The sequence below is a fragment of the Notechis scutatus genome, chromosome 1 (genome assembly GCF_049901735.1).
Source record: "Notechis scutatus isolate UNSWTSFEM ecotype Mainland chromosome 1, rNotScu1.2, whole genome shotgun sequence".
Taxonomy (NCBI): domain Eukaryota; kingdom Metazoa; phylum Chordata; class Lepidosauria; order Squamata; family Elapidae; genus Notechis; species Notechis scutatus.
Genome location: NC_142009.1, coordinates 6,603,322 through 6,619,956, shown reverse-complemented (window position 1 = coordinate 6,619,956; position 16,635 = coordinate 6,603,322). Strand labels below are relative to the sequence as shown.

Below are 16,635 nucleotides of genomic sequence, written 5' to 3'. Positions count from 1 at the left end.
AGGTACATTTTAATCTTTTATTGCTCCTTTTATTGCTCCTTTTTCTATGTTACCCATTTTAATTATAATGTTTCAATGAATAGCTTGATTGTTTTAGAACATTTTAGTTTGTTGTAAGTCATCCTGGGAAAATCTGTTTTTTTTAAGAATGGCATATAAATGTTAAATACAAATGACTTGGTGGTCCCTAAGCAAAATTAGATAATCGCTTAAATCTCTTAGCAGATTCCTTATTGGGATTATTTGCAGCTTAACGAATAACAGCTAGCACTTAAGTGTTGAAAGGAAATACAATTTTCCCAGTCCCATTTCAGAAGCCAAGTAAACAAGCGTCAATAAACAAAGAGTGACATTTTAGCATTAGCCAGTTTAATTAACTGAATGCAGTTTAAAGCCCTAATCCCTTCAAGTAAATGAGATAGTGCTGGATAACACAGTCCTGCTTCTCCTAATAACACTGTCTTGTTTGGGCTATGGAAGGATACACATACTGGAGGAAGTTGGAGAGAATCCAAATGCTGAAATGAGTTGCATTTTTTTGGAGTAAGCTTGGTGAACCTTTTGACATGCTCTTTCTTCTAAAGGTTCCAGGTGCGTTCACCTACATTCTTCCAGAAATGTCGGGATCAGTACTGGTACATTTCTCAGCTGGAAGCTGCTCAAACAAGCCACGTCCAGCAAATAAATAATCTGAAAGAGGTAAGCAGTACCTGCACACAATACATAAATATTTATTTATTTAAAACATTTATACATAGCCATCTATCTTCTAACCAACTTTGGACTGTTCCCAATCAAAAGTTAAAACAACACGTAAATCATATTAAAACCATGAAATTGGATTAAAGCATTAAAATACTAACACTGCTTATTCTCCTTTTCTATGTTGTATTGCCTTCCCAAGATTTTAATAACTGATATGTGTTCCTTTTTTTCTAATTCAAACTTGGAAGTATGTGTAAAAAGGTTCAAGCTAAGGATATAAAGATAATCCTTGACTTACAACCACTTGTTTAGTGACCTTTCGAAGTTATTATGGCACTGAAAAATTGACTTAGGACTGGTCCTCACCTTTACAACCATGGCAGCATTCCCACAGTCACATGGTCAAAATTCGAGCACTTAGCAACCTGCAATTCACAGTTGCAGCCTTCTGGGGTCATGTGATCACCATTGCACTATGAAGTAGTATATAAGTCTACAAGCAACGTCAATGAGGGAACCAAGATTTGCTTAACGGCCACGTGTGTCACTTAACTGCAGCAATTCATTTAACAATTGTGGCAACAAAATGATTGTAAAAATGGATGTGCATTTGTTTAGCAGTGGAAATTCTGGTACCAATTGTGGTCATAAGTCGAGGATTACCTGTATTAAAGAAAAACTGACTTATCTCGCTTAGTATTATTATGAACACCACTTTCCCTGTCTGGTGCTTCTTGGATGTTTTTGGTCATAATTCCCTAGCCAAAATCGACACTGTTTGCACTTGTACTTATTTCATTATATTTAGAAGGTACCTGGTTGGTAAAGGCTGTCGACAGTACGCTAGGCGACAAAGTATTTTAGAGTAGGCCTGAGCATGCTTTTGTACCTCCTTAATTCAGGCATGTCCTTTTTTGGGAATTTCAGGCTTTGAGATGAGCCCAAGAAAAAGTGCAGCATTTTAAGCATGAGGCAGCAGGATTGGTGTATGCACCTCCTCATCCCTGAAACACCTTTTAAACTTCAGGTCTCAAACCCTACATGTGCCTCGTTGAATACGTGTCATGGAAATTCTGATGATAGCCAGTTTAAATGCTTTGTTTTTAATGGTTGGCTGTTGGAAAAATTAGAGCAGGAATTGAACATAAAAATTAGAATTCGGACGGTGAGAACAATCAGTGGGAAGACTTGCCTCCAGAAATTGTGGCTGCTCCATCACTGGGAGTTTTCAAGAAGAGATGGGACAACCACTTGTCTGAAATGGTACAGAGTTCCCTGCTTGAGCCAGGGGTGGGACTAGAAGTCCTCCAAGGTCCCTTCCAACTCTTACTATTCTGTTTAACCTCACGGATCCAGAAGCTGAGTCTAACCGACTGTAGCAATCTGTTGTGCATTGTGGAGACCAGGTGGAGGAAAGCGTTTGTATCACCCATTTCTGTTACCTGGTTTCTTTTGCAGTAGAGAAGACAGATAAAGGAGAACAGGTGTAGCTCCGCGCTGAACTGAGGGGTCCTTGGTGCTCTCTGAGCTTGGTTGTTTCCTTGCAGACATTTCATTACCCAACTAGGTGATGAAGTTACCTAGTTTAGGTATTGAAACGTCTGCAAGCTCAAGAAAGCACCAAGGACCCTTCAGAGACGAGGGAGCTGGAGGATGGGAAGGTGGTGGCACCAGTTCCCAGGCTTCGTTTAGATTGCTGCAGTTGCATGTTGTTTGGAGGTGTTCCTTGTCATTTCTGACTAACTAGCTGGGCATTTTTTTTTTTTTTGGGGGGCATTCAGTCCAAGGATGCCAATTATCGCCTGGGAACCCCCCCTTGGACAGTTATGAACAAACGACATAAGAATATTTAATCTTTCAAATGCAGGCATGTGTTTTTGCGTACACGTTTTAAGGTAATTTTTACTTAGATTAACCTAAATCATTTTGCACCTAAATTCTGTATATAATTCAGCCACTTCTCATGTATATGCCACTGAAACACTTTTTACTGATCTACATTTCTTTATATTTTGTTCCTCTTAACCACCCATCTCCCTCAGAGTTCAGAATTTCCTTTTTTCCCCCCTTTTGATTTCCCAACATTTTTTATCCCTTCGTGGTTTCCCATTATTAAATCATCTGTTTTAACTACTTTTAAATTCTTAAAACATTTCAAAAATTCTAGAAAAAGACCTGATTCGGTATCGTCTTCACAGAGGACTCTTGGACCAGTGATGCTCCCAAATTAGAGCATCTTAGTTTGGGTCGGGTCCTGCTCTCGCTGCTTTCAAAAATCCCATCAACACAACTTTTCAGTGTCTGTTTCCGCCCCCCCTCCCCTCTTTTTTGCTTACTTGTTTAAAAAAACAAAGAGGCTTGCGATCGAGCTTTCCCGGATCCAGAAATCCCATGGCGTCTCCTCTCCTGATACTCACCTCAGCCCACAAAGCGATGAGGGCCCGGAAACGAGACCAAAGAAATCGGGACCAAACGCAGAAGTGCTTCTTGAAGCCGTGGCCGGCACAGCGCCTCCCAGAGACACAAAACAAGAAGAGGAGGAAAAAGTCCAATATGAAGACTTTAACGTAAGTACAGGTAGTCCCCGGGTGACGAGCCTTCCCTGAGCGAACATTTGAAGTTACGCTTTTAAGTGCTGCCTAGCGTTTACAAACAAGTTCCGAAATGACGAACCCTGCAGCACCACGGCAGTCGCTCATCCTTACGAACAATCGCAGAGGCTGCTGCAACATTCATCCTGCACTTCGCTGGCTAAAACTGAACTCGGGCTGCCAAGTGCCGGGCGAGGCCTGCGCAGGCCTAAAAGGACCATCGGAGGAGGGGAGCATGTAGCTGAGAGGCTGGAGAAGAGACGGCCTGTTAGATCTTCGCAGGGTGACCCAATGTGGCAGGTTGAGGGGTGGGGGAAGCAGTTGTGGGGAGCATGAGGTATTTCAGTGGGTCGGGGAGATCTTGGGTGGTCTTAAGCAGGTGGCCTGTTTCATCACTAGCATCCCCCTCCCCCACTTGGCCTTCCCCACCCTGAAATACCTCATGTGCGATTCACGAATGACGCATTTGATTAGCGAACGTGTGGGTGAAAGGAGGGAGTCATCCTGTTCAAGGTACAAAATTCACTCCCACGAATCCTCGGGTTACGAATGGAATGGGCAGGCTCCGTTACGTTCGTAACTCGAGGACTACCTGCATTCTTGCCCCCTGTTCCAATGAATTTACTGCCTACGGAAGAGCCACGGTGGCGTAGTGGTTAAACTGCAGTACTGCAGGCTGCTTCTGCTGATCACTGGCTGCCAGTAGTTTGGCAGATCGAATCTCCTCAGGCTCAAGGTTGACTCAGACTTCCACCCTTCCGAGGTGGGTCAAATGAGGACCCGGATTGTTGGGCTCTGTAAACCACTTAGAGAGGAGGGCTGTAAAGTATTGTGAAGGGGTATATAAGTCCAAGTGCTGTTGCTCCTGAACAGCACCTGTGCAGCTCAGTGAATGGAAAGTACAAGTCCGTCCACCTTTGAGCCCAACGTTTCTGTTGCTAAGCAAGACTCTTGTTGTGTCCATCACAGCATCCCTGTTGGTCACATGATCAAAATTTGGGGGGCTTGGCAACTGGGTGTATTTAATGATGGTTGCAGCATTCTAGGGTGACACGATCGCCTTTTGCAACTTTCCCCGATCAGCAGTCAATGCAGGAACCTGGACTTGCAGTGATTCACTTAACAACTTTGGGGGGGCAAAAAAAGGTCATAAAATTAAGCACAACTATTTCACAATCACCTTGCGTAGCAATGTAAAGTCCGGTCCTGAGTTGAGGACTACCTGAAGTTGTTAAAGATTACTTGCGATATCAGTAATGATACATTTCAGTGCTTTGTCTTCCTTCTCCCTGACCACTCATGTCAGTAAGGGAATTACAGATAGTCCTCGACTTAGGATCATAATTGAGCCCAAACTTTCTGTTGTTAAGTAAGACATGTGTTAAGTGAGTTTTGCCCCATTTTATCACCTTTCTTGCCACAGTTGTTAAGTGAATCTGCAGTTGTGAAGTTAGCAACACAGTGGTTAAGTGAATCTGGCTCCCCCATTGATTTCCCTTGTCAGAAGGTCGCAAAAGGGGATTGTATGACCACAAGACATTGCAACCGTCATAAATATGAGTCAGTTGCCAAGCGTCTGAATTTTGATCACAGGACCATGGAGATGCTGCAACGGACGTAAGTGTGAAAAACTTCATCATTTTTTTTCAGTGCTGTTGTAACTTTGAACAGTCACTAAATGAACTGTAGTAAGTCAAGGACTACCTCTAATTCATCTCTTTGGCTTTATAAACAGAGGATTTGAAGTGTCCCTATGGAAGCTGATTTTCAGGGTCATATATTTTCCTTTCTAATTAACTGTTTGTGTGAGGGTTGCTGCTTTCTTTGCAGCTCTTACTCAAAGTGAATTATTTTCTTTCCAAATCTCTCTCTAATTGCAGCACGAACTCTCCGACGGGGATCTGGATGTTGATTTTGTGGGGCAAGATGAGGCAAACCATTTGGACGGCAGCAGCTCCTCCGTGAGCTCAACAGCCACCAGCAACACGGAGGAGAACGACATAGACGAAGAGACCATGTAAGTCACAGCCGGGATTTCCCTTCCCTGCGTCTGTTGATGTGTAAATTCCCTTTCACGTCTCTTGAGTAGGGGTGGAAGAAAAAAAAATCCCCAACCCTTCAGCGATGTTCCAAAACTGTCACCGGGAAGGCTTAATGTTCATATAAGCCTAAAGCCGAGATATTTTTTTCCCACATCCTCTCAACTTGGTGAGGCTTCCTGTGCGTAGGATTGGACTGCAACTAATCCATATATTTAAGCTGCCTTGGGAAGCACTTTAATTGTAAACCTGACAATCAGATTGGAAAGCCAGAGATCTTTTATAGATAAATACATAGAATTTCACGGATGAAAGGGACATTCTAAATAAGGGATAGATAAATATTCTCTTCAAAAATTGGTGTTAACTCTCTCAGAATAACAGTTGTTTTTTTGGAGGGGGGGGCTTGGAGGTCATTTAGTCCAACCTCCTGCTCAAGAAGGAAACCCTATATCATTCGAGACAAATAGTTGTCCAATCTCTTCTTAAAAACCTCCACTGATGGAGCACCCACAATTTAATGGAAACAAGTTGTCATACTTAGAGAGGTGGCTGGGGTGATGGGATTGAGCAGAGGTCCCCAAACTTTTTGGAACCAGAGACCAGTTTCCAGAAAAAGCATTTGTTCCACCGAAGAGTAGGGGGTGGGGGTGGGGAATGGTTTCACGCGGTATCTAGATCCGGTGCAATTCCACAGCCCAGTTCCTAACAGGCCGCTAACTGATACCAGCCCACCCCGGCTCTAGAGGATCAAACTTAGCTGAACTATTTTCAGCCACTTCTCATGTATATGCCACTGAAACACTTTTTACTTATCTATATTTATTTATATTTTGTTCCTCTTAACCACCCATCTCCCTCAGAGTTCAGAATTTCCTTTTTTCCCCCTTTTGATTTCCTCTCCTTTTGTTTCGTTGTTGAATTTATAAAGTGCAGGTATTCCTCGACTTACAACCATTCATTTATTAACTGTTCGAAGTTAACAAGGGAATTGAAAAAAAATTGACTCATGGCAAATTTTCACTCTCACGACTTCCCACAGTCGTGAGCATTCCCACAGTCACATGATCAAAATTTGGGCAATTGGCAACTGGAACGTATTTACGTCACTTGCTCTGTCCCAGGGTCATATGATCACCGTTTGTAACCTTCCCAGCTGGTTACCGCCAAGCAATGTGACATGGGGGTGGCCAGATTCATTTAAAAACCTCATGATTCACTTAACAACTGCCTCGCTTAGCAGTGGAAATTTTGGGCTCAGTTGTGGTCATAAGTCGAGGACTACCTGTATTCTAAAAGGAGATCTTCAATCACCTGATCTAACCAACTTTACTTCAGATATAAAAATCCACCACTTAAACTTAAGACTTATTGTCACTTTGAATGTACCCTAATGAGCATACATCAAAATGAAATTTCATTGCATACAGCTCTCAAAAGGTCACCAGCTCCAATATACACTACATAAACATGGCTAAATAAATAAATAAATGTGCATATGCCCACATATATAGAAGAGAAACAACAGTCTAGTTCAGCTGTATACATGTATATGGCGAGAAAAACGCTTTAGGGTCACCTTAAATAGGGTTATGTATCTCTGGGTTATATATTTTATGATTTTCTCTCTGAAATGGTATAGTCCAGTGGTTTTCAACCTCTCCTTTACCATGGACACCCTTTTTGTGGCCATGGCCACAAACCACCAGGACTTAATTCAAGATTTAAATCATATCATTTCTTGAAGCCTCTGAACACCCTGTGATGACATGGTGGCCCATCAGATTGAGAACCACTAGTATAATCCATTCCAATACCACAGGTCACTGTTTCTATGTTGTGTTGCAGCTGCCCCTGAGTGCAGACGAACTTAGGATTTTATCTCATTCCAGTGAAATTGTGATTTCAGTGCAACTAATAATTCCCCTGCAATTTAGAATTCTTCAAACCCTATTTATAGAACAAACTTTTTCTCAAACCTGAAGCTTAGCAAAAACTTTGTGATTTTACTTTGCCTTCAAGGTCTGGAGAGAATGACGTGGAATACACTCATAACATGGAATTGGAGGAAGGAGACCTTGTGGAAGAAGCCACATCTGCCTCAGCAGGTGCTTCAGGTATACGTGGAGAAAATGCTTTTTATAATGGCATACCTGTATAAAGTATCCCTTCCTCCTTTGCTCTCATCAGAAGCCACATGGAGTTGGGGATCCTGTAGGATTTTCTATTTTTGGAACTGCTGCATCACATATCATATGTAGAGATTATTTAATGTAGGGCAGTCGTCCCATTGGCTTGCAACTGGGATTAAAAAAAATAAAAAGCATGTCGGTATAATACTAGCTGTGAGATTACGTTTTGAGGAAGGCTATCAGAGAAATGTGAGTTTTTGAGAGATTTGCCACACTTCAAGGAAAAGATTGTCCTTGGGACTTCGTGTCTTTATAACCCAAAGATTTAATACCTTCATTTAAAACTTCTGATGTTCTTCTGATGTACATCCTCTTACTGTGGGAGGAGATACTTCAGGTAGTAAGTAGAGAAGAATTTAAATAAATGAGATTTTTTTTCAGTAGCAGGTAGAGAAGAATTTCAATAAATCTATCTATTGTTGATTTGAATGTAATTCAGAAACATATTTTTATACAGGCAGTCCTGAACTTCTGACCACAATTGAGCCCCAAATTTATGTTGTTAAGTGAGAAATTTGTTAAGTGAGTTTTGTCCCATTTTACTATTTTTCTTGCCACATTATGCAGTTGTTAAGTTAGTAACATGGTTGTTAAGTGAATCTGATTTCCCCATTGACTTTGCTAGCCAGAAGGTCACAAAAGGAGATCACAGGACCCCTCAGTACACTGCAACGATCATAAATATGAATTAGTTGCCAAGTGTCTTGAATTTTGATCATGTGACTGCTGTGATACTGCAATGGTTGTAAGTGTGAAAAATGGTCATAAGTCACTTTTTTCAGTGCCATTGTAACTTCGAATGGTCCCTTCATGAGCTGTTGTAAATTGACTACCTATATTTGCTGAGACTTTTTAATAATAACTGTTTTTAAACAAGCACTGCAAGGCTGGTAAAGTTATGCTGAAAATGTGGATATATAGGACATCTGTACTTTCATATTACAGTTCCATTTACAACTGTCAAAATCCTTTTGTGCCTTAAGATAACAATCAATGGCATATGGCAGGCAAATTATACCTTTGACAGAATTTCTTGTGAGCCGAGAAATTAATTTATATTTAGCTGATTAATACCACCTCTTTTACAACAGCAGAAATGGAGACATGAAGTCTCCGAGCAAAGTGATTGAATGCATTATTTAGTTTTCTAAATGTTTGATGAAATCGTCGGTTAATAGTCTCTGTAGCCCACTCATTTGGAAGGATCTCCCATTCTGTTCCTTCCTTGTTCTTAATCACCTGTTTTTAGGGAGCTTTAAAATGGGAACTTGACTTCCCAGTTAAATTAATCCATTATTAAATTAATTCTACATTACTTATCAGCAGGGGTAATACTACCCAACTTTTTTTTCTTCCTTTTTAAAAAGAGCTCATAACAGGGAAGACAAGAGACCTCCTAATTAACAATTTAAATAGCTTAATAACATAATAATACTTTTATTGTTTTAAATATTTTTAATGATTATTGGGCGATGGTTGATTTTCTACTGTTTTCGAGATTTTCAATTTTGTTCCTGATCCTCCCCATTCCTTCATATCTGCAGTTCCATTTCTTAACATTGTTTAATAACCGAATAACAGAGTTGGAAGGGACCTTGGAGGTCTTCTAGTCCAACCCCCTGCTCAGGCAGTAAACACTATACCATTTCAGGCTGTCCAGTCTCTCCTTTAAAATTGCCCGTGTTGGAGCATCCACAACTTGTGGAGGCAAGTTGGTTTGATAATTTGGTTTCAGCTATTTGCTGATTGATATGGATTTTTTTACATCTTTATTTTTAAGGACGTTTAAAACTGTCATGCGTCAACAGGGAAAGGGTTCTTGTCTTTTCATTCTTGTGATGGCTCATATCCCCTATTTAGCACCATTTGGAGATCTATCCATGTCTAGCACGCCCGTTTTGAATGTTAGAAAATCAAATAAACCAATCATTTTATACTTTGTAATTGTTGGCTATATAGATTCTACTTCCTTTTCTTAATAGCTTCTATCCCAGGGCAGTAGCTCTTTTGAATTCTGCTGTATAGTGCAGTGTTGGTGTGGTGTTGGGGGTTTCCAGTTCAATGTGTGAAGGGTGAAGGATGTGTGTTTGTGTTTATTTTCATGGTCATGATGTGCACTGAAGATGGTGTTTGATTTCGTTGTACGCGGTGCAATGACAATAAAGTAAACTAAAAATTGAAAAACTAAGTTTCTAAATGTATCAAGAAACAAATATTCTCTGCATTTCTGTCTTCCCAAGTACAAGATTTTGAGACCATGTTAGACCGTTTTTTGTATTTGTGGGGGGAAATCTCGTGTCTCTCCACAAAATGATCTAATATGGTCATTTCCTTCTTTATGGGTCTGTTTTAGGTACAGGTTTGCTAGTGTTCACAGTTGATTTCACTGTTAGAGGCAATGCTAATAAGATTGTCCAACTCTAGATGATGTCTAAGAATTACTGGGTGCCTAAAATAGTTATAAACTACTACTCACTTCTCTTTTTCTCCTTTCTCCTTCCTCCTCCTCCTCCTGCAGGTGGGAGCCATGCCTACCGCACAACATCCAGCCACTTGTCAAGGCGAGGAGGAAGTGCGCTCACTTCTGCCAGTAGCAGCTTGCTTGATATAGATCCCTTAATATTAATCCATTTGCTGGACCTGAAAGACAGAAATGTGATGGAAAACCTGTGGAATCTACAGCCACGCCCACCTGCCTCACTTTTGCAGAATAGAGGTGAGTGAGTAGGGGAGATGAAGGGACAGAAAGCTCTGTGAAGAAGCGTTCACCCTTTCTAGAGAGAGACTAAAAATTAGACCCATTTCTCACTTTGGGAATCCCCTTCAAAGGAGCTGTTTTTTTCTTGGAGATTATTCTTAAGATGTGATTCCTGACAGTATATTAATTCAATGAAAATAAAGTTCCCCTCTGAAATTAGGGAGAGTCTAAAAACCTGAAGTTACTAAGAATAAATTTTAGAAAGTCGGAACTATTTAAACTTCCACAGACAATGAATACATCGACATGTGGTTCAGGTGCATGAGAAAACAGGGAATTACAGGTAGTCCTTGACTTGTGACCACAACTGAGCCCAAAATGTCCGTTGCTGAGCGACAAAGTTGTTAAGTGAATCACTGCGGTTGTTAAGTTAGTAACATGGTTTGTTAAGTAAATCTGACTTCCCCATTGACTTTGCTAGCCAGAAGGTCTCAAAAGGGGATCACAAGACCTCCAGGACACTTCAACTGTCATAAATAGGAGTTGCAAAGTGTCTGGAGTTTGGTCACATAACCGGGGAGATTCTGCAATGGTTGTTAGTGTGAAAAACGGTCATGTCACTTTTTTCAATGCCATTGTAACTTCGAATGGTCACTAAATAAACTGTTGTAAGTTGAACACTACCTGTATATTTAAAATTGTAGTAATTCACAAATAACAGGCAGAAACAGTATTCAATATTTAGTACCTGTAATATGGTACCTGTGAATAGATATCCTACACATGCTAAAAAAAAATGATACAGTACAAGATTCATTTATTTGTTCATTCATTCAGTTAACTTCTATAGCCTCCCATCTCAGTCAATGACTGGACAGCTATCTCTCTATATCTCTATCTATCTATCTATCTATCTATCTATCTATCTATCTATCTATCTATCTATCTATCACAATCAATAGTTTTGAATGAATTTGCTTATCTTTTAAAATGTTACCCCATCTTTTTAAGTAGCCCATTTAACAGAAAAGGCTGTGTTGGTTTCTCTTTTTTAAATACATGCAGGTAGTTTTGCATAGCTATCTTCCATTTTTTTAAAAAAATGAACATTATATAGTGGCGAGGATATAAATAATATTGCATGCTAACCTGCCTCCTTTGGTTTTCTTTTCCTGTGTCTTGTGGAAGTACTTACAATTTAATTATATATTTAATGTATTAAGTACGCTCTCTGCCTTCTTTGTTTTAACCTCTTTCCCTCCCCCGTCCTTATTTATTTTATTTATTTACTTTTTCATTTATGTATATTTTTCATATTTATTTGCTACCCATCTTGTAGCAAATGACTTTTATTCTGCTCTCTTGGTGTAAAACTCTGTGCAGCTCCCAGCCCCTAAAAGCTCTCTGCTCCTGCAACTCCATCAGGCCTTTGTCTCTAGTTTTACCCATGCCAGAAATGGGAGGAAGGGTGGAGGAAAGGAGAGGCGAAAGAGCCAGAAATAGGACTCTTTGTACAGTGCAAATTGAATAGATCTTTTCCTTCCCTGTGATATTTTCAGAATCTTCCACAGTAAACTGCGTGTCATTACACATAGAGAAGACTCGGCTGCTGATCTTTTCTCTTAACATTTTTATTTCTTTAATATAGGTCTGTGCCTAACAGGAAGCAGAGAAACATTAGCTAGAGCAAACACTCTGGTTATGCTACTTTTATGTAATTTATTGCAGATTTGTCCTCCAGAGAGGTGCCTTTATGTTTGGTAGAAAAATTCATCTAGATTTGGTCCATTACTGAAATGCTATTGCAGTAAAATGATATCTTAGATAATGGGGCTATATTGCAAGGTAGTTGCATATTATAGTCCGATATTATAATCCCTAGTGAGCCATTTCAAATTTGATTTTCTTTTAGGGGAGTATTTGTTGCTATAAATGTGGTTTTTTTTTTCTCACTTAGGAGCCTCCCAAAGTCACAGCAGTCTGCATGTCCTTACATTCCTGCAGTACTCCATCATCCTTTGCCTAACTGACCATTTGCAAAGTATTTTGATATTGCTTCATTTGGAATAGAATAGAATTCTTTATTTATTGGCCATGTGTGATTGGACACATAAGAAATTTGTCTTCGGTGCATAAGCTCTCATCAAGAATTCATCAAGAATCATAAGATACAACACTTATTGATAGTCATGGGGTACTAAATAAGCAATCAAATCATACTAGGGAACAAATAAAACAATATAAATCATAAAGATACAAGCAACAAGGTTATAGTCATAAGCAGAAAAGGAGAGAGAGGTAATAGGAAGGATGAGAAGAATAATAGTAATGCAGTCTTAGTAATAGTTTGACAGTGTTGTGAGAATTAGTTGTTTAGCAGAGGGATGGCCTTTGGGGAAAAACTGTCCTTGTGTTGTTCTGGTGTGCAGTGCTCTATAGTGTTATTTTGAGGGAAGGAGTTGAAACAGTTTATGTCCAGGATGTGAGGGGTCTGTAGATATTTTCACAGGCCTCTTTTTGACTCGTGCAGGACACAGGTCCTTGATGTAAGGCAGGTTGGTAGCCATTGTTTTTTCTGCAGTTCTAATTTGATACTAAACACAATTTTAATTTGATACTAAATACACCCTAATAAATTTAATCCAGTAAACATTACATATGTGGTCTCCTTATGGATGTGCAATCAAAGAGTTAAGTCTCAACTAGTGTTCAGGTCTTGTATAAGGCTTTGGTTAGCAAGTCATTGCTAAAAGAAATAATCGTAGCTTGGTTATTTTCTTGCAGACGTAATCATGCAGGATTACCCAAATACAGGTAATCCTCGATGTACAAGAGTTCATTTAGTGACTGTTCAACGTTACAATGACACTGAAAAAAGTTCATGACCGCTTCTCACACTTAGGACCGTTGTGGCACCCCCATGGTCAAAATGATCAAAATTCAGATGCTTGACAAGTGACTCATCTTTATGGCGGTTTTAATGTCCCGGCATCATGGGATCCCCTTTTGGGGCCTTCTGACAAGGAAAGTCAATGGGGAAGACAGATTCACTTAATGACCGTGTCACTAACTTAACAATCGCCGTGCTTCAATTAACAACTGTGGCAAGAAAGGTCATAAAATCGGGCAAAACTCATTTAACAAATGTCTCACTTAGCAACTGAACTTTTGGGCTCAGTCGTGGTCGTAAGTCTAGGATTACCTGCAGGTGACATCATCAGTGCTAAAAGGAGGTGGGGCTTGCTCTCTGCCTGCCCTTTCTGTGTTGTTGATAATATTCTTGGTGATTCCTTGATTAGGGCGTTGTTTATGGTTAGCTTGTTTGTCTGAGTTGGTAGTTCCTTGATTGGGGTATTGTTTACTGATTATTGTTTACTGCTTGAACAGCATGAACCCTGGTATTTTGCAGCACCAAGTTTTTAGACCAATGCCCCACCTTTATTTATTTTTTAAATTGAATTTATATGCCACTTGTTTCACTGTTAAGGGATTCTGTACAAATGAGATCTCGCCCCCCCCATCTCATCCAGGTTTAGGACTAGCAGTGGCAGAGTTCTGTGCAAATTAAATCCTATAACTAAGGCCATAACCCCTGTGGATGCTACCATGAGGTGTCCTTGAAACGTTTTTGGAGAGCTTGAACATTCTTCCTGTTTCCTCTCTGTTAACCGTCCTGCTCTTTAACAGAGAAAGATCACCGGAGGCACCAGGCCATGTGGCGCGTCCCACCAGACTTGAAAATGCTGAAGAGGTTGAAAAGTCAGATGGCTGAAGTACGGAGTAAAATGTCCGATGTGAAGAACCAGCTGTCCGAGGTTCGGAGTAGCAACACCAGCTCCTCGGATGGGCAGGCCACGTACGCCTTCCCTGGTGACCAGGGAGCCTTGGCGGCTTGTGGGACAGAAGGCTACAACAAACTGCAGGAACTTGGGAGGGAACTACTGACAAAATCATCCCTTTCTGGCTGCTATATTCGGAATTGTAAGTGGAAATGGGTTTAGTCATCACTTCGGTAAGAAGGGAGCCGTTTACTGACCCTGTTGTGCAGACGTGATTACGCCTGCCTCGGAAAAGCACTGATTTCAAATGAACATAAACTTTTCAACCCCATGTATTTGAGAACAGACAGAGACTGAATGTTGTGAAGATTAATCTGCTTTTGCCAAAGCATTGATTGCTGATGGCAGTTGCTTTAATGCTGCCCTTTTCACATGGAGATTCAGGTTGACCATCGTTCATTTAGTGACCATTTGATGTTACAATGGCACTGAAAAAAATGAGTTATTAACTGAGTTTCCATGGTTATGACCATTGCAGCATCCCCACGTGTCAAAATTTGGGTACTTTGCAATTTGCATATATTTATGATAGTTGCACTGTCCCAGAGTCATGTGATCACCTTTTGTAACCTTCCCAGCCAGCTTCTGACAAGCAAAGTCTGTGGGGAAGATGGATGATAGATAGACAGACAGACAGACAGATAGATAGATAGCAATAGCACTGATTTATATACCGCTTCACAATGCTTTTACAGTGCGCTCTAAGCGGTTTTTACAGAGGACCCAACAATCTGGGTCCTCATTTTACCGACCTCAGAAGGATGGAAGCTGAGTCAACATTGGTGAGATTTGAATTGCCAAATTGCAGTGAGCTGGCAGTCAGCAGAAGTAGCCTGCAGTACTGCATTCTAACCACTGCACCACCATGGCTCTTTCTGATGGATGGATGGATGGATGGATGGATGGATAGATAGATAGATAGATAGATAGATAGATAGATAGATAGATAGATAGATAGATAGATATTCTTAATCCTTTAGTCTGGCCCATTCCATTAAATAAGATATACCCTTCAGTCCTTGCATTCCGTTCAGGTTTTGGCCACCAGGGTTACATTAAATTGTATTCACTTTCCTGCATTACATTTTCTAGTTTGTCTTGTTTGTTCCCTGTACTCTGTGCATTTATTTGTATATGGATAGTAAATAGTAACATGTAGCAATAATAGAGTTACACAAACTTGGTAAATTCCAGATATGTATACTTTAACTGCTGGAATTTTGAGAGTTAAAGCTCAGGCATTAGGAAGATGCTGGGGTTGTAAACCACTGATGTAGAAAAAGCAAATTATATATGGGAGCCTCAATTAAGGAAGAAAATGTCTATCTTTAAACTGAGATAAAATATCTTGTTTTAAAAGTTCTAAAATAATGGTAATGATATGGGGTGATCTCTCTTTTAAGTCTCAGCCAGATATACCTTATGTCTCTCTTTTTAAAATGTTACTTGTTTTTAAAGCTGAAGTTTTTTTTTTCTTTTTTAATCCTGTAGCTGCAAATAAGAAAAACAGTTCAACTAAAGCTGGTCGCTCAGGGGCAGCAGGCAGCCTGTCTTTGCGGAGAGCGATGGATTGCGGGGATGGAAATATCCTTCTGAAGCCAGACTGTCAGCTTTCCTCTGAAGGTATAAGCTTACCTGGTGAATACGTGTGCCTCTGAATACCATTTTGCTGCTTGTGAGTTTTAGATTCTTGCCCTTCTATACATGGTTGCTGTTAGAGCAGTTACAATAGAATCCAATTTGGGCTGCAAACCACCGATGATTGCAGGATGAAATGCCCACAGAACTGTTTAAAGCTGGAGAAGAGCTTAGAGCTTTTTGTCAAATACAGGTGGTCCTCAGCTTACGATCACAATGGAGCCCAAAATCTCTGTTGCTAAACGAGACATTTGTTAAGCTCAATTTTACCACTTTTCATTTTGCCACATTTGTTAAACGAATCATTGCAGTTGTTAATTTGAATCCAGCTTCCCCGTTGACTTTGCTTGCTGAAAAGTCATAAAAGGGAATCAAGTGACCCCGGGGGACACTGCAGCCGTCATAAATAGGAGTCAGTTGCCAAGTTGCTGAATGTTGATCACATGACCGTGGGATGTTGCAACGGTCATAAGTGTGGAAAATGGTCACAAGTCATTTATTTCAGTGCCGTTGTAACTTCAGACGGTCACTAAGCTAACTGTAAGTAGAGGATTACCTGTAGTGAGCAAAAAGACTGTGTGGTATAGAGGGATTGGTGGGGGTGTTTTTTTTTTTTTTGTTTTTTTTTTTTGTTTTTTTTTTTTTTTTTGGTTTTGTTTTTTTTTTTTTTTTTTTTTTGGTGTGTTGTTTGTTTGTGTTTTGTGTTTGTGTTTTTTTTTTTTTTTTTTTTTTTTTTTTTTGTTTTTTGTGATTGTTTTTTTTTTTTTTTTTTTTTTTTTTTTTTTGTTTTTATTTATGAATAAAATTTTTTTTTTTTTTTGTTTTGTTGTGATAAAAACGGGGGGTTTTTTTAGTTTTTTTTTTTTTTGGTATGTTGTGTAGGGGGGTTGGGTATTGAAAAGATTAGTTTACAGCCTGTACATATACAGAAAA

General features: G+C 39.9%; 1 protein-coding gene across 3 annotated transcripts in view; it reads left to right on the top strand.

Moving 5' to 3' along the window:
* The window catches only part of TRIM37 (tripartite motif containing 37), a 57,923-nt gene that overhangs the window by 31,589 nt on the left and 9,699 nt on the right, over positions 1–16,635 (top strand). For all 3 annotated transcript variants that reach the window (XR_015747738.1, XM_087956071.1, XM_087956061.1), the window contains exons 15-21: positions 585–699; positions 3,060–3,272; positions 5,177–5,313; positions 7,358–7,452; positions 10,046–10,243; positions 13,913–14,206; positions 15,556–15,687. Coding sequence is in view for 2 of the 3 variants with exons in the window: in XM_087956071.1 (XP_087812197.1) it covers positions 585–699; positions 3,060–3,272; positions 5,177–5,313; positions 7,358–7,452; positions 10,046–10,243; positions 13,913–14,206; positions 15,556–15,687 (1,184 nt within the window). In the remaining variant the exon portion in view is untranslated. The remainder of the gene's footprint in view (positions 1–584; positions 700–3,059; positions 3,273–5,176; positions 5,314–7,357; positions 7,453–10,045; positions 10,244–13,912; positions 14,207–15,555; positions 15,688–16,635) is intronic.